This window comes from Neophocaena asiaeorientalis, unplaced genomic scaffold (assembly GCF_003031525.2).
Source record: "Neophocaena asiaeorientalis asiaeorientalis breed wild unplaced genomic scaffold, Neophocaena_asiaeorientalis_V1.1 scaffold423, whole genome shotgun sequence".
NCBI classification, from domain to species: Eukaryota; Metazoa; Chordata; class Mammalia; order Artiodactyla; family Phocoenidae; genus Neophocaena; species Neophocaena asiaeorientalis.
In genome coordinates, this window is record NW_020174133.1 from 173,664 (window position 1) to 197,497 (window position 23,834).

A 23,834-nucleotide genomic window follows, 5' to 3' on the forward strand; every position below is an offset into this window, starting at 1 on the left:
GCACTAAAACAAAAAGGTTCCATGGTGGGTGGGTGGGGGGAACGTTGGGAAAACATTGATTAAACAAGATTAGAGAGATTCTTGCTGCTGGACTTACCATATAACATGCTGGTTTTCATTGTCCATCTCTAAAAAGAGAAATGTAGCACACAGTATTTCCCAAAACTTATTTGACATTGAACACTTTTTAAAAAAATGAAACACTTTATTCACTGTTAGTGTTCCATGGAGCACAGTTTGGAAAACACCACGTGTCCATTTTGGAATTCCTATTTGATCTTTACACTCTTCTTGGCAGGCTTCCTAAAATTCTTTAAAGTGGCTATTGAGAATCAATGATTCTTAAAGCTGGAAGGTGTCCTAGAGATCACTGACTCCAGCCTTTTATTTTACAGATGAGGAAACCGAGTCCCAAAGAGGGGAGGCGATTTTGCACATGTTTTCAAGCTGGTTGCTTGCAGAACCAGCAGAACTCATCTTCAGGTTTCCTGATCTCAAGTCAGTGTTATTTCCTCCACATCATACAGTCTCTCCATTTCTTTCTAACATCCCTGCTTTTTTTGGATTTTTCTTTTTAAAACAGTGTAACTGCATGATTAATTTGGGGTGACCCCCCCACACACACAAGAGTGCTGAACTTAATTAAAATCAGCATCAGTTTACTCACAGGAACTTCTGTCACCAGTTCTGAATCACTAGTCTGTCCTGGTCCAGGGCATTTCCCCTCCTCGTTTGTCTTGAACAGCCAGTTCCAGGAAGCAGTTAATTGCTTTACCCCAAACAAGTCCTCGCCCTGTATCAGGATGATGATATGGGCTGCACCTTGTTACCATGTGACTTAGGAAACAGCTTCCTTCATATGGGTAAAGCCTTCTGACTTGCTCTTCCACCCTAGTCCTAAGGCCTTTTGGCACATCTTCACTGTCTCAGCTTTAACATGTGAGGGTGATGGTATTGCCCATCGCTTTACCAGCTCGGGTTGAGGAAGCTAAACCTCCAGCGCCATCCAGACCTTCCTGAGCATTGCCATGGTGCTTATGGTTTGGGTAGGTGGCACCAGGTGAACTGGGGCTTGGTGCCCTGGCTCAGATGTCTGTGACAACAGACATGGATGGCCAGGAGAGGAACTGACCCCTTAGACATCTCTAAAATCAGCTCTTGATTAAAATAACCAGTATAAATGTCAATTAACCACTTACCAGCATCTGCGAAATAGCGGTCATCTTTTTCTCACCACCCCCTTCATCAACCATGGCGCACAGAGATCAAAGTCTTCACCTGTTGCCTATTATCACAATCCCACTCCCACCCTAGTTTCTTTTTTGATCCTGAAAATTAGAATTCTTAAGGAAAAAAAAAGTCTAAACGTTTTCTCTAGGCTTTTCTGGTTTCTGTTAGTTGGTCATTAAAGGACCACTTACTCTTTCTTAAGGAACTTCCAAGCTTCCTCCTGGGAGCTTCTTGATCCAAATCTGTGACCTTAGAAAACTTCGATTTTCTCTTTCCATTTAGAGCTTGTTTCTCGGCTGCCTATTTTTTTTTCTTTTTTAAGTTCATAAATTTCTTTTTCTTTTTCACTAAGGTAGAATATCCACGCACTAAAGTGACTTAACCTTATCTGCCACCTTCTGTTGTTATTTGGAGGCAGCGTGGCTCTGCGCCTTGGTCTCCTCACCTGCAAATGGGGATAAGATTATTTACCTCGCAGTACTGTCGTAAAGTTGGAAAGAACATTTATAAGGTGCCTAGCACGGTGCCTGTCACCTGGAAGGTGCTAAATAAATGTCCACTGGGGGCAGATGGGCTCTGTCCCTCACTCACAACTCCCTTGGGTTCCGAAGGACTCTGGCTGCCTCTCCTTACCTTCCACCTGATTTCCAAAACCCCACTCCTTCTCCATACCTGACTGGTTTGTTGATTTAGCTGTTCTGGTGGGAATCTTTCATTCCCTCTTTGCTCTATTCTTGGAGACAGCACTTGTCAGCACCCCACCCTCTCGATGCCTTAGAGATGCTGCTGAGACAGTGTCGAATAACGGGACTTTCAAACGCTGGGACTCCAGCAAGATTTGTTGGCTTCTGGGTCAGGGGCAGCGCCAGACAAACATGTGTCCTCGCTTCCAGCATCCTCTCCAAAGCACACGGGAAGCAATGGGGCTCACCACTTCTGTCAGGTGACCTTGGGAAATCACCTCTCTGTGTCTTTGTTTCCTCATCTGTAAAATGGATTAATAATAGAACCTATGGAAGGATACAGGGTCTGTGGGGCCTAAAACTTAAAAAAAAAATACAAAATTATGAATATGAAATTAGGAGTGGGGCTTTAGAAGGAGGTCACACAAGCGAGGGACCCTGAAGCCCGGGCTTCATTAGCTTCATGGTAAATCTGCATCTGATAGAAGCAGTGGAGCCATGGTGAGGTTTAAATAAAAGACTGTCAAGTGCTCAGCACAGTGCCTGATAGTGTAGGCTATTGTAATGATAATAATTATTATAGATATTGTAATAATTCTGATAAAATTATACATTAATTCTATAAATGAAACTACAAAAATAAACACGTATAATCATTATAAAGCTTCTTTTTCTCCTGTTCCTGCTCACAAGTCCATCAGAATGCAGCAGGGTGAGCCCCATCTTCAGGGTGTCCTTACTTGGGGCTCTCTTCCTTAAAACAGGACCCGGTTGTGGCTGAGCAGGTCCCTGTTCTCTCACCCACAGACACATAACTTAGGAAGAGACCTGGGGATACCCCGGGAGGGGGGATGTAGGCTGGAGGCAGGCCCAGCACTGATGCCCAGAGCTAAGGGTCCCGGAGAGAGCCTGCCAACCCAGGGGGCCAGCACAGCAGACTCCAGAGCTTCTCGGGGTGTGTGTGTGGTGGTGGGGCGGGGGGTGTAGAATCAGGCCAAGGGAGGTCAAAGGACGTCACAGAAACAGCAGGGCTCTTGACCACGGAGGTAACCTGGATGTTCTGGCAAAGGCTGCTGGTTTCCCTGCTACATTTTTATGCTGGGTGTGGTCAACCACAAGAGGCCCTTATCCCTTCCAGTAAGAGCCTGAAATTTGGGAACAGGGGTTACATGACTGCACACAATGGTATTATCCCCAGTGAATTTCCATTTCCTAGTTCCTCCATGTATTGTGGTCCTGGATCCCCAGAGTGGCTGCCTATGTGTGTCTGTGAAAACCCTGTAGGGAGAGATGTTTGGTGGTGTAGCTCGGAGAAGGAGAGTGCTGTGAGAAACAAAGCACAGGCAGAGTCTACTCCAAGGCCCCAGCCCCACCCTGCAGCCATCACCACAGGGTGTGGTGGAGTGCAGTGAGGAGGACGGACAGGAGACCTCGCGTCACACATCCAGAGGAGCCACCGAAACCTAGGCTTCAGCTGCTCTTCCTAGGATGTCTCCTGCCCTTGGGATAAAATCTCTAAAGTAACCTAAACAACATGCTGCTGGCCAGAGATGAGGATGCAGGGTGGGGGAACCGGAAAGTGTTTGTTCTTCCAAACTCCTCTCCCCTCTCTACAGCCTAGAGGTTCTCTTGTTCCAGAAAAGGATGGCGTTGGAGGGCGCCCCAGCCATGACTCACCCAGAGCTGAGCCTTGGCAAATCCATCACCATGGAAACTGCCAATCATCCATGCTTTTCATAGCTTAATGGAACATCTGCCAGGGGAAAGCCAAGTGATACAAATTGCCGGTCCTGCCTACTGTGTTTACACTGGGGCCCCTGCAAAAGAGAGCGAGCCAGGAAAGGCAACCCTCCACAGAGCGATGGTGGCCCAACTCCGGTCACTAAAGCTGGGTGACCTTCCTCAATCCTTCATAAACTCCTCTGTGCTCCTCCTTTCCCAGTTGGTCAAACAAAGGATCAGATCAGTGATTCTCAACCTGGCTGGGCCAGGGGGGGATGGGAGGGACAGTAAAGCACATGCCCTAAGAGGGGTGGGGTTAAAGAGACCTGTGTAGACAGTTTGTTCAATATTATAATGTTATATTTGGAATATTACAAAACAATATTTTCGTAATTTAAACCACAGAAAATAAAGAAGCTTGGCTAATATCCTTAGGTAGCAATCCTTCTCGGAGAAAGGACCAAGATACCCCTCTCTCATCCAGCGGGGCACGTCAGAATTTCCAGGGTAGTGAGGTTTTTAGTGATTATCAAAAATGAATATGGATTCAAAGACGAAAAGTAGCGAGTCGCTGGACTAGCTGATCTCAAATGTTAGTCCAGCTCAAATTCTGGGCCCCTGGGTGGCATCTTCCAACCTCGAGCCACTGCTAATTCCTTAACGGAGGGAGAAGTACCAGAGGGGAGGCTAGCCACCCCTGCCCCTCTCTCACACCAGGCATTCCCTCTCTGACAAGATGCAGGGGCTGGAGAGGCAAAGGAGGGAAGCCAAGGGAGCAGCACGGAGCGGGCCCGGCAGAGTCACATGCCTGAGGCAGCCTCCTGGAGGTCCACAGTCCTGCCTCAGGTGGAACTGCTAACCTGGCGCCTGCAAGCATGGGCTTTTGACTTGGCATCAGGACTCACTGCCAGGCCTAAGGAAACAAACACTCAGGTGGGAGGCAGGAGGGGGATGAAGATTCAGATGTTAACTTTTAAAATTCTTCCTCTTTTTTATTTTCCCCTTTCCTTTTCTGTCCATTCAAAAGGAACCTGACCTTTATTTTATTGCCTTGGAGGAAATATGCAGCAGGGGAGAAGTAGAATTTGCCTGCACACTGTTTTGGGTTCTGTTTCTCAAAGGCCTGAGCCCTTAGGAGATTTCCGAGGATTGAGGAAGCAGAAAAAAAGCTGCAGAAAGCCTGGGGAGAGCATGCGGGGACAAAACCAATTTGCTACACAGTTTGCAGGGCCCAGCACAAATAAAAATGTAGGGTTCAGTGTTCAAAAATTATTAAGAATTTTAGCAACAGCAAAGCATTAAACCAAGTATGCGGCCCTTCCAAGCCTGGGGCCCAGTGTGAATGCATAAATCCATGCCCACGAAGCTGGCCCTGGACAGCAGTGTCCCCCGCCCATATTAGAACAGAAGACTGCCCCTCGAGCTGGGGCAGGAAGAGAAAGGCCCACAAGATCTGGAACAACGGGGACCTGGGGCCTACTCCCTGGCAGCACTGGTGGGCATCCAGCAAGACCACAGAAAGGAGGGTCTGAGAAGTACACAGACTCTAAGCATAGGGTTCCCAGGCTCAGCAGATTTCCAGTCCCCAAAAGTGGCTCAGAAGCAGCAGAGGGCATAAACCTGAAGGGATCTGCAGATAGGACAATAGGAGGGCCTGGCTCTGTGCACAGGTGATGAATAGCCAAGGCCGCCTAACATGCCTTGGTACTTGGTAAGACCCTGAGACCCTGAAACAGAATGACAGGGCAAGGCGGAGGCATGATGAATGACTGACATCAGTTTTGTCATCCTGGCAGAATGAAGGCTTAGAGTCAGAGACTGACTCTCTTTCCATTTCATTAAGGTGAAAGAAATGCACTATTTCTGGCACACCTGGATTTGTAGAACAGGATTCTACCTGCCACTACCAAGGCCTAGCTCCAGCCTCAAACCTGTGACCAAGCCTCAAGAGGGGACAGGTCAGAGCCACCGCAATTAACCAGGTAAGGGATGAAGCTTGGACCAGTGTGGTCAGGTGGTAGAGATGGAGAGAAGCAGGAGGTAAAGGCAGGTAAGTTTAGGAGGTAAGACTGACAGAACTTGGAGGGTACTGGTAAGGAAGAAGAAGGAGTCAGGAGTAACCCCCATTAGCAGCTTGAGCAATTGGGGAGATGCAGGTGCCATTCCTGAGCTCAGGAGTAGAGAAGAACCAACTGGGGGGTAGGTTGGATGGGTTGGGTTCTGAACATGCTGGGTCTGAGATACCAAGAGAAGATGTCACGTAGGCACTTGAATATATGACATGAAGCTTAGAGAAGTCTGGGCTGGGGGTGTAAATCTGGGAGTCGTCAGCTTTGTGTGTGGTCCCTGAACAATGGACATGGATGCGATCCCAAGGGAAACAGTAGAGAAAGAAGAGAGGGGGCCTAGGCACGGGCTGAAGAAAACCAACCTTTAATGGGCAGGCAGAAGAGGATGCCCCTAGAAAGCAGGTCAGAGAGGCGGGAGAGAGACGAGGAGAATAAGGCACGAGAAAAGAAGGAGAAAGTGGGACGCAGCCGAGAGGTCGAACACACTGAGGGATTGCAAATGCCCATTGAACTGAGTGACGCAGAAGCCACTGATGACTTTGGAAAGAATCATTTCACTGGAGAGACAGGCCTGGAATTGCAAAAGGAGAGAGTGGACGAGCAGGAGACAGGCAAACGGAGTCGGGAGGGCAAAGACTGGTGGGTGGCTGTGCTGAGGACAGAAAGGGGGCCGCTGCTAGACGGAGCAGTGGGGTTCAGGAAAGTTGTTAAAGGTGATTGAAGTCATTAATATTTCTTTTTCATTTTAACAGTTTTACTGAGGTATAACTAATATACAATAAGCTGCACGTTTAAAGTGTAACAATCTGAAAAGTTTGACATGAACACATCTGTGAGATCATCACCATGGTCAGAAACACACTTTTTTCATCGCCCGAAATCTGCTTGCCCTCCCTCCTGCTCCCCTCACCTCCATTCCCAGACATTCACTGACCTGCTTTCTGTTACTATAGTTTGCATTTTCTAGAATTTTATATAAATGGATTTTTATATACTTTTAACCTTTTAAAAAAGGTACTTGGGCTTCCCTGGTGGCGCAGTGGTTGAGAATCTGCCTTCCCCCTAATGCAGGGGACATGGGTTCGAGCCCTGGTCTGGGAAGATCCCACATGTCGCGGAGCGACTGGGCCCGTGAGCCACAACTACTGAGCCTGCGCGTCTGGAGCCTGTGCTCCGCAACAAGAGAGGCCGTGATAGTGAGAGGCCCGCGCACCGCGATGAAGAGTGGCCCCCGCTTGCCACAACTAGAGAAAGCCCTCGCACAGAAACGAAGACCCAACACAGCCAAAAATAAATAAATAAACAAATGTGGGGTTTAAAAAAAAAAAAAAGGTACTCGTTTTTGTCTGACTTCACACAGTATAATTATTTTGAGATTCACCTATGTTGTCACAGGTTATCAATAGTTCATTTTTTCTAATTGCTGAGTAGTTTTATACAGCAGGGTGATACCATAATTTGTCTCTCCATTCACCTGTTGATGAATATTTGAGTTGTTTCCAGTTTGGGACTATTACAAATTAAGTTGCTTTGAACTTTCATGTACAAGTCTTCATATGGATACACGTTTTTGTTTCTCGGTAGTAGATAACTAGAAGTGGAATGGTCTATGTTTGGTTTTTAAGAAACTGTCAAACCATCTTCCAAAATGGTTGTGCCATTTTACATTCCCATCAGCAGTGTATGTGAGTTCCAGTTTCTCTGAATCCTTGCCCACATTCGATATGGACAGTTTTAAAAATTTTCAACAATCTAGTAGCTTTTCCTCCTTTCTCTATGGAGGAAGGCAGAGGGAGGAGAAAAAGGAGACAAAATCAGCCACACTCCAGGGCATTGACACTGCCTTGATCGAGAATGAAATGTTTTGCTCAGTCTGTGTCCTGGGAACAAACCCAGTCCCTCACAAACAGTTATTTCTTATGGAGCATTTGGTAAACATGTTAGCTTACTGCCTTCTAGGCTAGGGCCCTGAGCAGGTGACAAGAGTTCTACAGGCACCTCCACTGTGGAAGACTCCTGCAGCCACTGTAGAGCAGAAAGCAGGAAAGGGAGGGGAAGGAGACTCAGTCATTGCCCATGGGGATCCTGGTTTCACCCACACCCAGTGTTATAAGAGGACAATAGCATTTCTCTGCCCCCCTGGGAGAAGGCACATGGGCTGGGTTAGGGGAAGGGGAGTTTCTAGACCAGGCTGCACTCTTTCCAAGGTGGAAAGAGCAGCTTGTCCTGTTGAGGAATCCATCCTGCTCAGCCCTAAGAGAAATACATCCCCTCTATTAACTTGGCCAAGAGGTATCAACATATGAGTATAAGGGGTAAGGAGGATTAAATCGTGTTGCGGGCTTTCAGGAATTATGAACAAGTAAACTCTCTGTTAAAATAACAGATTTTGGGCTTCCCTGGTGGCGCAGTGGTTGAGAGTCCGCCTGCCGATGCAGGGGACACGGGTTCGTGCCCCGGTCTGGGAAGATCCCACATGCCGTGGAGCGGCTGGGCCCGTGAGCCATGGCCGCTGAGCCTGCGCGTCCGGAGCCTGTGCTCCGCAACGGGAGAGGCCACAACAGTGAGAGGCCCGCGTACCGCAAAAAAAAAAAAAAAATTAAAAAAATAAAGTAACAGATTTTTAGTTAAAGCTAAAGTCATCGATAAAGTCAGATATATATATATCCTAAGAGCACATGCAGGTCAATTATGATACTGAGTTTTGGGAACCAAGCATTTATTTACACCCCTAACGTGAGAGTGAAAAAGAATGCCAACGCCAATACCTGCAGCTGCTGGGAAGAACGCCCCAAAGACAGTGAAAAAGGACTCGCCGGGGCTGTAGTCTGGTAGAGTGATGTTCTGCAGCAGTTCTGGTGAATATCCAATAAAACCATGTTCTGAAATAAAGCAAAGGAAAGCCAAATGAGCAAGTGACAAGATATATAGCGCAGGCTTCCCTAGATTACAGTCCTCGCTTATGTAACTTTAAATAGCAAAAGGTAGGTGTGACTGGGGGTGGGGAGCAGGGAGGGAAAACAGAAGATGGCAGAACCATCTTCCTTCCCACTTCTGGGGCTTGATTTTTATGTATCTGTATCTACGGATATAGGCAAATAAAATGAGATGAAGAAGAACAGTAGTTACCTCTAGGAAGGGTAGCATTTGTATTGTTTTGCTTATACAGCTGAAATCTTTCAATGAGTATGTATTGACGTGTTTGCTTCTGATTTAAAACGTTTAAGTTACCTCCCTGCTCAAAAACCTTCCCACGGATCCCCATTAGCTACAGAATAAAGACCAAGCTCCTTAAGCTGGGTGCGAAAGCCCTCCACAGCCTGGCAACAGCCCACCGTTTCCTATTCGTCCTTTGCCTTTTCCTCTCCCCAGCAGTGACGCAGATGACTCTGCCCAAGAACGCCACTAATACCCAGCCCTGTGTCCCCTGCTTCCAGACCCTTCCCCCATATCTCTGAGCATCAACATGGTACTCACTCTTCAAGCCCAACTCAAGCTCTGCTTCCTCTGGGCTTTACATGAGCTCCCTGATCAGAACCCTTCTCCTAAGTGCCCTCCATGACTAGCCACATTAGGTCTTTCCCCAACCAGACTGCTTGGGGCTAGAGATCCGGTCTTAAAACACCTCTGTCCCCCAGGGTCACCACTGTGCCTGCCACACAGCACGCAGGGTGCCAATATGGGTCACACCAAAAGAATCTTACTCTTGGATCTTTTGATGCCGTGCGTTCAGTCTGACTGGTTCACAGACTACTTTAGAGCTGGAACATCTCAGATATGAGTTTTTCAAAGCATGTTAAACACTTTTTACATTGCCTTAAGTGAAAGTTTTCAAGAGGTTTCAGTCCTACAGACACTTTGCTTTTTTGTCAAAGGAGGTCACCTTGAACAGCACCTGTGGATATGTTAGTGGGCTGTGGAATTTTAAAATACAAGTCAAGTGTCCTTGGGCTCAGGGACACCCAGCATATCCAGCCTCTGCCTTTGGAGAATGAGTTGGTTTGTTCCCGTGAACTCCAGTCCAAGAGAACCGGGTCCTGCTCCTTTTCCCTCCAACCCCACAGCTACGTAGGATGAGTTCTCAGCCGTCAGTCATGCCGTAGCTGACCCCCAGGGCTGCGGTGACCGTCTCCTGCCAGCCTGTCCTCCATCGCCCTCGGGGCTTAACTTCACCCTGACCTTCCATCCACAAAAGAGCGCCGTCTCCCTGATGAGTCCAATCATAGTGCCAGCACTTCTCACAGCTTCCAAGATTCATATCTTCATAGGAAAAGTATTTTTCAAAAAAAAAAAATAGTAAAATGAAAGCTCAGTGAAGTACAAGGGACCCTGGGGAGTCCAGTCAGGACTTAAAATCATTGTTGACTGCTCTCTTTCTCCTGAACTTTAAATCCCAAGGACTGTGCAACATTTCCGAATGGTTTGGCATCTTCACAGCCGGTCCTCCCCTCATTAACAAAACAGCAATAATAGCTAAGTTAACTTTAGTTTATCCGCTGGCTGACCCTGCTGACTAGACTTTCTGAGGAGAAAACCAGCCCAGCCTGCCTTGGAAGGGAGCTCGGCCAGGCTGGATGATGCACAGGCCTGAGCACATTTGAGCACAGGGCTGCGTGCTGGGCAGGCCGGCCGTGCGGGACACAAACACTTCATCAGGCTCCATTGATCTCCGCCGTCCCGAGGCTGCCCTGACATGGGCGGGTATTTGGTCACCAGGCCTGAAGGGCTTGGCCCTGGTCAGCCTGAAGGGTCAGAGGGATTGCAGGCACCACAGATGAGTCACTGGAAAGCCTTCTCTCTCCCTCCATACCACCACCAAGATCCACAGAGTGAGGGAATGAGTCACTGGGCTCACTCGGGGATGGGGGTGGGGTCCATTCTCTGCAGGGCCACTGCAAGGGCAGCCCTCACACATTCGCAAGCACACGCTCACACTGACAACTGCTGCTGGCCCCAGCCCTCTCCCCTCAAGTCCAGTTCTGAGCTGTTCTCAAGGAAATAACCTTAACTTTGGAAAGAATTTTATGGACAAAGATGTTTGTCAATGAGTTATTTATAATAGTGTAAATGGGGCAGGGGGGTGTCTAAATGTCTAACTCTGGAAGCCTGAGGTATTTTAAATGCTTAAAAAGACTTTTTAGGGACTTCCCTGGTGGCACAGTGGTTAAGAATCTGCCTCCCAAGGCAGGAGACGCGGGTTCGATCCCTGGTCAGGGAACTAGATCCCACATGCATGCCGCAGCTAAGAGTTCACATGCCGCAACTAAGGAGCCTGCCTGCTGCAACTAAGACCCAGCGCAACCAAGATAAATAAAATAAATTTCAAACATTTAAAGAAAGACTTTTTAGTGCCAAAGAAAACTGTTCATGTTATATATGATATATGTTCAGTAAGAAAACTGGATACCATTTATAGGATGAATACAAAAAAAAGTTTTAATGTATATATGTAGGAAAAGGAAGCATACCAAAATACTAATTGTGGCTGTTCGTATAATGCAATTTTGGACTTCTTTTTCTTTCTTTTTTTATGTTTACAAATTTTCCACCTGTCTTTAATGAGCATAGTCAAATTATCAAAAATTAAAATCTTTTAGAAAAGCAAACAAAACATCCCACAACTGAAAGCCTACTTTCTCCAGATAGCTTTTCTATAAACAAATTCATTTCTTTTTTTTTCTTTCCATTTATCCTCTCCCTGCTTTTCAAAATGATTTCAGTGGCTTATGAGAAAAACATAAAGGCAAGTAAAATTAGGGGCAAAAAAAGAAAGAAATTGAGCAAAAGAGAGAGAGGGAACACCTACAGCCCACAGCCTGAGGTCTCTGAATAGGTTCTGAGGTAAGATCCTGCAGCGATTTTCTTCAAACTGGAATTCAAGGCCTAGAGAGATTGTTTTACTTTCTGACCTTAAGGACTTTCTGACCTTTCTGACCAAGCCCACTCAAGCAGGGGAGGACCCTAGGGCCCACCCTTCACATGTGCCACATTCCAATGGATGAGAAGGAGCCCTAGGCTCATGTGGTGGACCTACCTCATTTCCTCTGCCCCTACCTTCCCGGGCCCTTAAGACTTCCACCCACCTGACACCCCGCCTCACGTCAGGCTCCCCAGTCCTGATCCAGCCCCGCCAGAGGCTTGGCCCACTGGCCTTCGCCCTGACTCCCGGGGCTCCAGTCTCTCGCCCAGACCCTTAACCAGTGGTCCAGCTGGATCTCAAGCTTCTGCAGAGCGGGTGTCCAGGTCAGACACTGATGTCTCTGGCTGGCTTGTACTTGAGGCATGGGGCGAGGTCAGCTGGCCATGCCCAGCGTTGCAGGGCAGAGCAGACCCACCTGCCGTGGCCTCTCACAGTGGGTCTTGCTGTCTGATTTGCTGAACTAAGGTCCCTAATTCTTCTAGTCATGGCCCTGTTTGAGAAGCTGATGAATGCCCATTTTGCGTACCATTTGGGGGTTCCCTGAAGCCTCTGTGGGGGGAATGGACCCTGAGGTTCAGGACCTCTACTCCAGGGGCTGCCTCTGTACCTGAGACTTCTGACACGCCCTGCAGGCACCTACGCCCTCCCAAGCCCTGAGCAACACCACGCCCTGCCTCTGGGTGAACAGAGGTCAACGTTTCCTGCTGCAGTCAGTGCCAAGCAACGAGGAGTCTCTGTGTGCATGGGGACAGCGCAGGTCCCCCAGGGACATCCCGGGCACTTCTCTTCTGAACATAATCGCCAGTGGCCGTTTATTGAGCACCTCATACTTGCCGGTCACTGGGCGCCAACTAATTTACATCATCCTCGATCCTCACAACCACCCTGCAAGATCAAAGGTGAGAAAACCAAGCTCACGAAGGTGAAGAATCTTGTCCAAGGTCACACAGCAGACCTGCCTGTATCACAGCCCTTGCCTCTCCCCCAGAAGGCCAGTCTCCAGGTCCCTAGCACTACCCTCCCTCACAGAGACACACATACAGCCCAGGTTTCCTTCAACCCCGCAAAACGCCACCAGAGATCATGGCATCTCCCCTTCTCCACCTGTGGGGGGCCAACAGGGTGTCTCCCTATGGAATGCCACACTGAGGGGCTGTGTGCACAGCTGGGAAGAAGCAGAGCCCACCCTCGATCCCAGGTCTGTCTGAGGTTAATTTTCCATAGACCATACCGTCTCCCTGGAATTCATCCTGAGTTGTTTCCCCAGAGATTTCTAGAGCATGAGTCTGCCTCTGTGGGCCTTTCAGCAGCTCTGCTGGTAACATGAGGGGCTGGGGTGCTCTCAGCTGATGCCTCCCGACTCTGAGAGGCCTGGGGTGCCCAGTGTCTGCTGCTGCTGCACGTGACTGTATCGGGGTTTGACCAGAACATCTGTCTCTGTACCCACAGAAACAAATACTTTGGTCCCATGTGAGCTATGAGCTTTTAGGAAGAACAAAGACAGAACAGAGTGAGGAAAGAGAAAACGAATCACAACAAAAACCAGGCAAGAACAGGCTGAGGGAAGATACTTGAAGGCGTGACCTTCCTCCTCAGCATTCGGGTAACACGGCTTCTTGGGATGCCACCAGGGCGCCTGTGGTTCTGCAGGGTCCAGGGTGTCTGTGCCTACCACGACTGGGCCAAAGGGGCCAGCCTGGGTCACAAGTTGCTACAGAGCACAGCTCCCTCGGGGCCGGGCCCCACGCCCTCTGGTAGGGTGGCTTCTGGGAAGCTCCGTGTGGCCCCTGTGGCTTCCCACCCGTGCCGCCCTGCCTCTGGGGTCTGCTGAAATTAGAAGAGGCAGCAGGAAGTCATCGGCCCCCACGTGTGGGTGTCGGATTATGGCCGCTGACTAACTTAGAAAGTGAGACTGCTAAAAATGACACTGACACTGTGGGCCCTGCCACCCCTCCGTGAGCTGCGGGTCCGGCGAGGCGGGGGCTTCTGGCCCGGCTTTCTTCTTGGCTCGGGTCCCCCCACCCCTCGCCCAGCGAGACAGCCCTTTCCTGGGAACGACAATGAGAGAGGCTGGTCCAACCAGGAATAGAAAGAGAGAGGAAGGCAGGGAGGGGCACGCCGCCCAGACCCCGGGAGATCACAGGAAGAGCAGCCCTGCAAGGAAAAGGAAAGGAGAGGCCGAGGTTCTGGGAAGGGACACACACACCAAAACAACGCCTGGGGGTGGGGAGGGCAAGAGAAGGCCAGCGAGCCGGCCGGAGGAGGATCCCCAGAGAAGCAGGAAGTACAGTAGGGTGTGCAGCAAGGGAAACGCGCATTGGGTGCCTTGTGCGAGGGCCAAGCCTCGCCCCGGACACAAGGCCCCTCCGGAGGGTCTCCTGCACAGTGGAGCCCGCCTGGGACCCGGATGGTATGCCCAGCACCTGGCACTGCCTGGGCTGCTCCAGGACTCTGCCTCACAGGGACGGAGACCCGCAGTTTGGGGGAGGGACAACACATCTGAAATGGCCTGACATAGAGAGGTCAGTGACAAGGAAAGAAAGGCGTGTCCGGGCCCCATCCTGTCACCAAGGCCCTCACAGAGCTCCTGCCCGCGCCGTCCCTATGCTTACTCAGACACGGCCCAACCCCAGACGGTCTGAGGTGGACACAGATGGGCAGTTAGGCCCGGCAAACCCCGGCGGCCTGGGCTGGTCCGTGGACCTTTCCTCCCCTGGGCTTTGGTGTCAGGTCTGGGAGCTGCAGTGGGTGAGGCAGCCTCAGTCATAAGAAGGGTGTGCCCAAACCTGAGCTTGAAGAGCATAGATTTAGGAGAAGCCCAGGCTATTCTCCTCCTCCTTGGGGTGGAGCACGAGGCCCGGAAGATCTCTGGGAGGAAGGGGCGAACGGTGACAGGACCAAGACTCACGACACCTGGGTTCATGCCCTGGTTCTTCCACGGACTCGCTGCAAATTCTGACTGTCCATCTGGGATGGGCCCGAGATGCTGCAATCTCAGTGGGCACCCAGGTGATGTAGATCACGCTCCCAGTAGCAGGTATTAAGTTGTTTTTCAGAACCCTTCTCATTCTGAAAGTTGCCTGCCAGAAGCCAATTCTCAAGACTCGGGGAACATTGTCCAAATACACCATTGATTTCCAGCGGCAGATGGAAAATCCCAAACTAGCTTCCAAAGCTTGTCGGTGCTGCCCCCTACCTCCCTGCTACCCCTTCCCTTTCTCTGTGGCTGTGGATACAATGTGTGCTCCAGACTGTGAGACAAGGTCATTGCCACATTTTTCATCTGTTAATGAAACAGAGCAATTATGAATTACAAGTCCTGCCACTAGGCCTTACATTATTACAGTCAGGCGCGCCCTCCGTTAGTGCGGACACGGAAAGCTTCCTGGTCTAATTCATCGGTCCATTTTAACAACGGAGGGAACTGATAGAAGCCAGCTACTCAAAAGGCGTGAGAGCTGAAAGTGGGAAAGTAACCCCAGCTTAGAGTCCCATTTGGAGTCCGCAAAACACCAAGTCCCCATTTGCTGGATTCTCCCATTGAACTGGGTCGTAACCGTCCTGGTCTACTACAGGTGCTCCACAGAAATATTCTGAAATTGAACTGGATCAGCCTGTATTGACTTCGACTGTCAATGGAAAGGGATGGAAGGGTCAATAATGATAGGTTCAGAAGAGGCTCCCAAGGCCCCCGCCCTCAGCTCGGATTTCCTTCCCCACAGGACTTCTGGGCAGTGAGCTGGGAGCCTTCCCCAGACCACAACCCCCTCTCTGGCTTCAGCCCTAGTGAGTTTGGTCCTCCAAAGAGAGGGTGGAGAGAGGATGTGAGCAGGGTTTCCAGCTCCCAGGCCCCCACCCAGAGAGAAAATACACAGAGGGAAGGCCGGGCATTCTAGCAGTGGCTAGAAGGGAAGTCTGAAGTGGGGTTGGGCCTGTCCAGAGGCCCCCGGGGAAGGCCTCCACCCTCCGGGACAACTGGCTGGTGGGAACAGCCGGAAAAGCCCCCAGGGCTAGGTAACCCAGGGGATGAAGGGCCTGGGTTGGGGGGATGTCAGGGCAGCCCCCTTGGGAGGGGATGGCTGAAAGTTTCCAGTAAGAAGAGAAGCTCCTGCCAACCCCTACAATCTAGGACGGGCAGTCCTGGAGTTCCTTCTGAGAAAAGGATTTCTCACTTGGAAAAGGGAGGATTTCTAACAAACATCCAAGAAATTGTTCCATCCTCTGACATGGGCTCTATTTTAAATGCTTAACCAAACTTTTTTTTTTTATAATGGCCTTGGGGTCAGCAAGTTGAGACGAGATGAGACTTTTCACCTGGGAAGGCCGACCGAGCAAAGGACTGCCAAATGCCCCAGAACGTTAAGGAACTCGCAGCTCACCTGGACCCAAGAAACAAAGAGGTATCTCACGATAAAAACCGGGATTGCCACAAACGCTGAGCAAGTGCATTATATATATTTGCTCACAACCACCCCATGAAGTAGTGCATTGTTTAGGTAAGGAAGCTGAAGCACAGAGAGGAGACTGGATTCAACCCTTGGCTGCCGCTGCCGCCGGGGTCCGTGCTCACCCAAGGCTGCAGGGAGTCTGGGAGGGGAGCCAGGAGCCCAGCTGGTCAGGCTGAGGCCAGACGGAAGGGACTGCAGAGCCCCTAGCCCCCCGCCCACGGAGCCCCCAGTGGGCTGCCCGACACTGCTCTCAGCTCAAAGGAGCCCTGAGAAAGGAAAAAATCTGGCCTTCTTATCTCCTGGGGGAAAGGAATGCACTCTCCCGCCAGGATAAGTGGCTGTTTTGACAGGAAGTCTCCACCCAGGCTGTGGGTTCCTCCCAGCCACCATTTACTCCTTCTGGCCGTCCCTGCCTCTGGCATCCCAACTCCCATCCTACTTAAACCCCACACACACCCTTACACCCCCCAAATCTAACCCAACTGGGGGTCCCCCCAAGTCGGCTGCCCACCCCCACAGCTCCGGCCTCCATGGGGGCCCAGAGTTCCGACCTGGGAGTCACGCCTCAGCCCCACTGTTGCCTGGACACCGTCTCCAGGCAGGCAGCTGAGAAGGGGGTGGGAGGACAAGGGGCCCCCTGCAAGGGGCAGTCAGCATCGACGTGGTTATGCAAGCAGGGCCACCCTCCTGTCCAGCACCACGCTGGAAGTATTCAGACTCCACGTGCCCCAGCTCTGCAGCCAAGGGCAGTTCTCCCCGAACCCAAGCCCTACCCAAGAGAGAAATGCAGCAGACGCTCTCTTAGAACCCACGGCAGAAGATTCAGTATCACATGACTATAGAATGATAATGCCACTGGGGTCTTTGGTCTCAAGTCCATTTTACACCTGGGAAGGCTGAGGTCCGAAAAAGGAGAAGCCCATGCCACACAGTCAGCAGCTGGTCAGGCAAGACCAGAACCCAGTGTGGCCAAGCTCCCTCCAACGTGTGCCCTGCAATGGCACTCAGGTCTCTGTTGCCACTGCTGCTAACCTGCCAGGTCAGGGTAGGAACTGTACTGTCTTATTTCTTGGTGTGTCTCCATTGCCTAGACCCAGGAGGTAAGCAAAAAATGTAATACTTTCTTAATAAATAATGGAAACAACCCAAGTGTCCATCAACAGATGAGTGGATAAACAGCATGTGGTCTATCCATACATAGAGTACTCTTCAGCCATTGAAAGGAACGAAGTATTGACACTTGCTACGACACAGATGAATCTCGAAAGCATGCTAAGTGAAAAAAACAGAAAAGGACAAATACTGTGTGATCCATTCATATGAAATATCTGAAATAGGCATATTCACAGAGACAGAAAACAGAACAGAGGTTATCTGGGGCTAAGGGGAGGAACGGGGAGTTATTGGTCCATAGACAGTTTTTGTTTGGGGTGATGAAAATGTTTTAGAGGCAGACAGTTATGATGGTTGTACAACATGGTGAATGGAGTTAATGCCACTTAATTGCACGCCTGAAGGTGGTTTTTTTTTAATGTTATACATATTTTGTCATTAAAAAAAAACAAACACAAGCCGTTTCTTTCCACAGTACCCCCTGCAGGGACCACCTCCAGCATCCTTGTTTCTCCTGGGCTCCTCTCTGCTTTGCAGGTGTGGAATAGAGGATAAAGGGAGCTTCCTGGCTAAGGCCGATCAGAGAGGGAGGAACAAAGCCACAGGTACAGACTAGTCCTAGTCTCAGACTCCGATGCTCCCGCCAAAGCAAGCTGCCTCCTCAGATGACGGACGCTTCGGCTCTTGGCCACTGCAAGGTGAGTGGGCACCCCCAGCGAGCCATCTGACCACACACGACTCCTCCCTGCTGGAACTGGGCAGAAAGCACCATATTCTCAGGAGTTCAAGTGGAAATCACAACCCCCTTTGATGACTTCTAGAACTTACAGGATTTTATTCAGGGGTCACAGGTTGGGGTTGTGGGCCTTTAAGGCAGAGCTGTCCAGAAGCACAGACTGTGGTTTCTCAATATCAACCATGCCCAGATCCCACGGAAAACCTCAGCAAAGTCAAGGGTGAGGTTGTCCCAGTCTTGTTTTTGACACGGTCCTGCTTTCAATACTTTCCTGGTCACTGGGACCCCAGACCCCAGTTTAACACCGATCCTGCTTAATAAGAGCTGGCCTGGAATGAGTGTGCCTTTACTCTGGGCTACCCTGGGCTGCCCTCGGCAAGTGCAAAGAGAAAGCAGGCCGGGCCGCTCCTCTAGGGGACTTGGACGATGGGGCCCTACCTGGTCTTGGGCCAGCAGCGTCAGCATCAGCATCACCTGAGAGCTTGTTAGACCTGCAGAACCTCAGCTCTCCCCTCCCCCAGCCCCCACCCGTGGAACTGAAACCTTCATCGTTACAAGATCCCCAGATCTTGAAGTTTGAGAAGCACTGCCTTGTAGTATAACCCAGGGACCTCCAGAGACCTATTCTTCCAGGATAAACAATGATAATGATAATAATTATTTATTAAGCACCCACTTGGTGCCAGCTATGACTCTAGGCCTCTTACATATACTATTTTATGCTCTGACAACCCAGTAAAGTAGGCATTATTACCTGCTTTTCAGAACTGAGGAGAGCGGTCAGAAAGTTGACCAAGTCCATACAATGAGTTATAGCTGAGCCGGAATTTGAACACAGGGGTCTGAGTCCAAAGCCATGGCTCTGACAACTGTGGTATGATGCAATCTTTCAAACTGGGCCAACAGTTACAGCCACTTGTCAACTCTCTATGGGGCCCAGACATTCACTGGCAAATGCAATCCCCAGGAAGGTATTCTAGGGGCTGCCCTGCTGCCTGGTGCCAGCCTGGGCTCTGGGTTCCCGTGCGCCTGGGTTGGGCAGCCTGTGGCAGAGGGCTCTCTATTTCTTCAGGACACGTCCCTGACGATGAATTTGCGTGGCCCGGCCCCCAGTAAGCATTAGGTCTGGGACTGGAGGGACAAATAAATTAGATGGTGCGCAGGCTTGGGGCCCCTTCTGCCGCAAGCTCGGAAACCTCCCGCACTGACCTCGTCTGGGCCCTGGAGTTTATGACTCGGGGCTTCATCTCCTGCCGGCCCCCAGGAGGCAGCACTCTCCTGCCAAAGGCACCCGTGGCAAGCTCCACTCTCCCCTCCAGCCAGCATCCACAGGCTCCTCGGGTCACGGAACCCGGCCCAGCTCCACGAAGCCCAGCCCAGCCCAGCCCAGCCGGGCCTGAGACTGTCTATCTGCTTCTCTGTGCCTGTACATGGCCACCTCACCCCCCACCTGAATGTGTGACTTGAGGGCACGTCTCCCTGCCTTTGTGTCCCTCACAGACCCACTGAAATGCATCTCAACCCAATAGGTGCCCCCAAAACGCCTGAGCCAGAAAGTGCCATCATTTGCCCTTCCACAGCCGTGCGGAGGGCATCCCGCTCACCTCCCACAGCCAGAGGACCCCTTCCTGCAGTGAGGGGAGCACGAGGCCCAGCAGGGCGGAGCTGGGGGCACAGACAGGATATGCCAGCCCATCCCTCATTGTGTCGCCCTCCACCTCCTTGGAACCCCCGGCTGCTCAGGGCTGCGGCAGGCAGCCCAGCAAGGCGAGGGCCCTCCCAAGCCAGTGATTTCATGCTTCAGGCATCCATCCCCAGAACACCAGCCGGGGAGCCTGGCAGGCCAAGCCCCCTGCTGCTCACGGAGCTGGAGCAGACACAGGGAGAGAGCCGGGCAGTGTTAGCTCTGGTTTCCTTCTGTAGCTGTGACCAGGTCCCCACGGCCTCCTTGGCCTAGCGGTTCCTTTCTCCGCTTTCCACAGCCAAAGCCAGCAAATGAAAATAATACGATGGAGAGGGTGGCAGGGCCTTGGAGCCGGGGGCCTGGGATTCTGGTCAGTCACTCTCTTCAACAGAGACAAACTCAGAACAAGAGGAAGGCCTGAGGGTGCCTGCCCCTGCCCTCCTCCAGCCAGACAGGAGTGAGGACCACTGCCCCCAGAAAACCTATTGAGGGAGGAACCCCAAAAGCTGGGAAGTCACAGTACCTAGAGTATTATGTTCTCCCTCTACCAGAGAAATGGTAAATGTTCAACTCACCTAATTCTAAAAATAAGAATCACCAACCTAAAGTGGTATTCCAAAAAAAAAAAAAAATGTTATTCCATAGGTAGAACACATAGAAGAGCGTGCTTTGCTTTTTACTTAGGTCAGTCAGTGAGCGGATGGGAGGGGGAGTGGATGGCGAGGAGGGGTGACCAGATGGACATAGAGAGGAAAAAGAGGAAAAAGATTGGGGAGGAAAAAGAGACAAACCTAAAGGAAGAATGAATGAGGCTGGAAAAACAGAGAAGAAAAACCAGGTATGTTTTGAGGAATGCTGGAGATCACAATTTTGTTGGTTCGGTTTGCAAAAGTTCCGAAATCCTGACCCAGACCTGAGCCTTTGTTTACAATCCTTCACTATTCTAATTGTTAAAAATTCCTCTGTTCAAATCCTTAATCTTTCCCCTTTCAGGGTCAAAGATTCCTTTGAGAATCTGGCAGTAGTTCTGGACCCTCTCCTAGAAAAATGTATTTATTCACATAAAATTTTTCCTGCAATTTCAGGGCTTCATGGATCCTGTTAAAAACTAGTTATTCTAGAAGCTCCACTCTGATTGAGAAACTTGTAAAGACCAAAGCAAAAACACCCCCCACTGCCAGATTAAACTAAGATAAGGGAGGATGTGTTGAATCTTATTCAAGCCATCATATCAGGCTTTTAATTATACCATTTGCTTCACTGATAGAATTTTGGGGCCTAAACACCCTTCTTTAGTTACTACCCCAATGGTGGTACTAGAAGCAAGGTTACTTACTTGAAGGAGTCAGTTATGATGCAGTAAAAGGTCTGCCTTTGACCCAGGTAACAATGTCTGTGCTTACCCTGAAATTAACCCTTTGCAGATCAATTTGAGAGTCTGATTCAGACTTTTTAAATGAGTTTCTAGGTGATTCTGATGCAGGCAGTCCCCAGACCAAACTCTGAGATCCACTGTTCTTGTAGAAAATTGCAAGCTTCTGGCCCAGCAGATCTTCAGATTCCCTACTCACTGTGGTTTTCTCCTCGTACACCAGAGGCAGGGCTAGGCATGTATGGAAGGGTGCTCTGTGACTAGGTTTGGACCACTGCATCAGAAAGGCTACCTTTATGGGGTAAAAAAGGTACATGAACAGTGTAGGGCGTAAAAGGTATAGAGCCAGGTGAAACCCTCCAAGGGCCTTTAAGGCTGTGGTTCCTAGATCTGTCAGCACAAAAACAATCACCGGGAGTACTTCTGCATTTCAGATTCCCAGGCCTCGGGCCATTAGGGAATATATATATGATAATACTAACGAGCTTCCCCATTGGTTCTGACACATGGAGCTTGTTTGTTTATGGTATATGGTATTATGAAACACTTGAGGGTATTTCAATCAAGATATCAGACCATTATTGTAAAAATGCTTTGAAGGGGCTTCCCTGGTGGCACAGTGGTTGAGAGTCCGCCTGCCGATGCAGGGGACACGGGTTCGTGCCACGGGCCCACATGTCGCGGAGCGGCTGGGCCCATGAGCCATGGCCGCTGAGCCTGCGTGTCCAGAGCCTGTGCTCCGCAACGGGAGAGGCCACAACAGTGAGAGGCCCGCGTACCGCAAAAAAAAAAAAAAAAAGCTTTGAAAAAAATGTAAAATGCTCTTAAAATTCTCCAGCGAAAACCAGTGAACACTACCAGGGGTTCCTTTTTCTTTTCTCCTCCTCCTTGTTCATTGTAGAAACTAACTGGAGAAGGGGGGCCACACTGGAATGGCCTGAATGGGCTCCAGATGACAAGGATTTGGTCCTCTCGGCCTGACTGCTTCTCCCTTTACCCTGGAGTCTTGTACAAATATTAACATTTTCTGGCTGTGCAGTGACGTGAAAATGGTTAGGAGGCACCAGGTCAGGTGTAAAAAAAACTCATGGAAGGAGAGGGACTGCTTGGTCCAGAAGTGACTGCTGATGTATTTTCTGATTCTCTACAAGGTGGAACGTCCACACAAACAGGAAGCCACGACGTGCCCAAGCTCACCCACACTGGGCCTGGCATCTGATCGGCAGCGGTGGGGCAACAGGAGGACTGCTGAAAAGGCAGCCCATTTCAGACCACTCGGCAGAGTGGCCCTAACAGGAGCTTCTGGGCACAGATCGCAGCTCCTCAAACAGAGAGGACGTCCACAATAACAAGACTGCCCTACCTTGGTCTAGAATCCCTGTTTAGTGTAATTTTTTTTTTACATTTTGATTTCTTGAAACTTGGCTGTCTTGCATTCAACATGTAGATGTAAGGTAACATTTTTTTCCACCTGAAAATTTGGTGTATAGTAAAACTGATGGTATCTTAGAATTGAGGAAATAGGGTTTATCACCTCATTTAATCTTGAAACAATCTGTGAGGGAGGTATCATTATTCTCTACATTAAGTCCCCGACATACGAACCTTCAAGTTGCGAACTTTCATAGATACGAACACGCGCTCGAATGTCCAATCACGTGAGGTTTGTTCACGTGTCTGGTATACATTGTCACGTGCGTGCATCCTCTACAAGTGGTTGTGCTCTTGTGTACTTTACTGTACAGTACTGTATAGAGTACAGTAGTATGGTATCTTTATTTCAAGCTAGATCTGCAAGAGGACTTCATTAAACTCCTTGCTGTGCAACACGAGGAGCTTACTAATGAAAACCTGATGGAACTGGAGGCCCGGAGAAAGGACGAAGAGAGACAAGAGGAAGAAGAAGTAACTGAAGGACCGAAGAGATTCATGATGCAGGAAATGACAAGGGGATTTTCTTTATTTGAGGCACTGTGAGTTTTGAGGCACAGGACCTGAACGAAGAATGGTACACAAAGGTTGCAGCAGCTGTTCAGAATGCAATCCAGTGCTACTGGGTCATCTATGATGAGAAAAAAAAGAGCTACTGCCCAGACATCACGGGATTGTTTTTTCAAGAGGGTAGATAGAACTGAATCCAGCAAGGAACAAGAACCTCTGCCATCAATGTCAGGCGTGAGTGAAACTGCAGCTTGCCCTCGGTCCCCTATTGCTGACGACCCTTCAGGTCTACCATCTCCCACCTCCTCTCCCTCCTCCAGTCAGTAACTCTTCTTGCCTGTTCACTCGATGCCAGCCCCTGGATGCCAGCTGTTGTGCTGTGCTACTGTACTTTTCAAGGTACTGTGCTGTGAGATTAAAACTGTTTTCTTTATGTTTGCTTTTTATGTATTATTTGTGTGAAAGTGTTATAAACCTATTCCAGTACAGTACTACCTAGCCGATTGTGTTAGTTAGGTACCTAGGCTAACTTTGTTGGACTTAGGAACAAATTGGACTTATAAACACACTTTTGGAACGGAACTCACTTGCATCTAGGGGACTTACTGTATCTTCCAGACGAGGAAACTGGAGCACAGACAGTTGATTTGCCCAAGGTCACAGAGTGAGGAAGCGATGGGGCCGGGACTGGAGGCCAGTGCCCCACACCTCCCCACAGCCCCTCCCCGGCACCCCGTGTGCTGTGTGAGCACATCTGTCCACACAGTAGGAGCCGGGGTCGTGGAGTAACTGCGGAGGGGGAAGTGCTCTGAAAAGTGACTTCCACCAGAGTCACTGCAGCATGAGAAAACAGAAAAGTGATCTTCATCTTACTTCAAATACTAACTTGAGAAAAAAAAAAAAAAAAAAAAAAAAT

The 23,834-nt window shown here is 49.8% G+C and overlaps 1 protein-coding gene across 1 annotated transcript in view; it reads right to left on the reverse strand.

Annotated features, from left to right (window-relative positions):
- The window catches only part of SLC12A8 (solute carrier family 12 member 8), a 132,794-nt gene that overhangs the window by 45,741 nt on the left and 63,219 nt on the right, over positions 1-23,834 (reverse strand). The window contains 2 exon segments of the mRNA XM_024754763.1: positions 98-128; positions 8,473-8,586. Of these exon segments, the coding sequence (XP_024610531.1) occupies positions 98-128; positions 8,473-8,586 (145 nt within the window).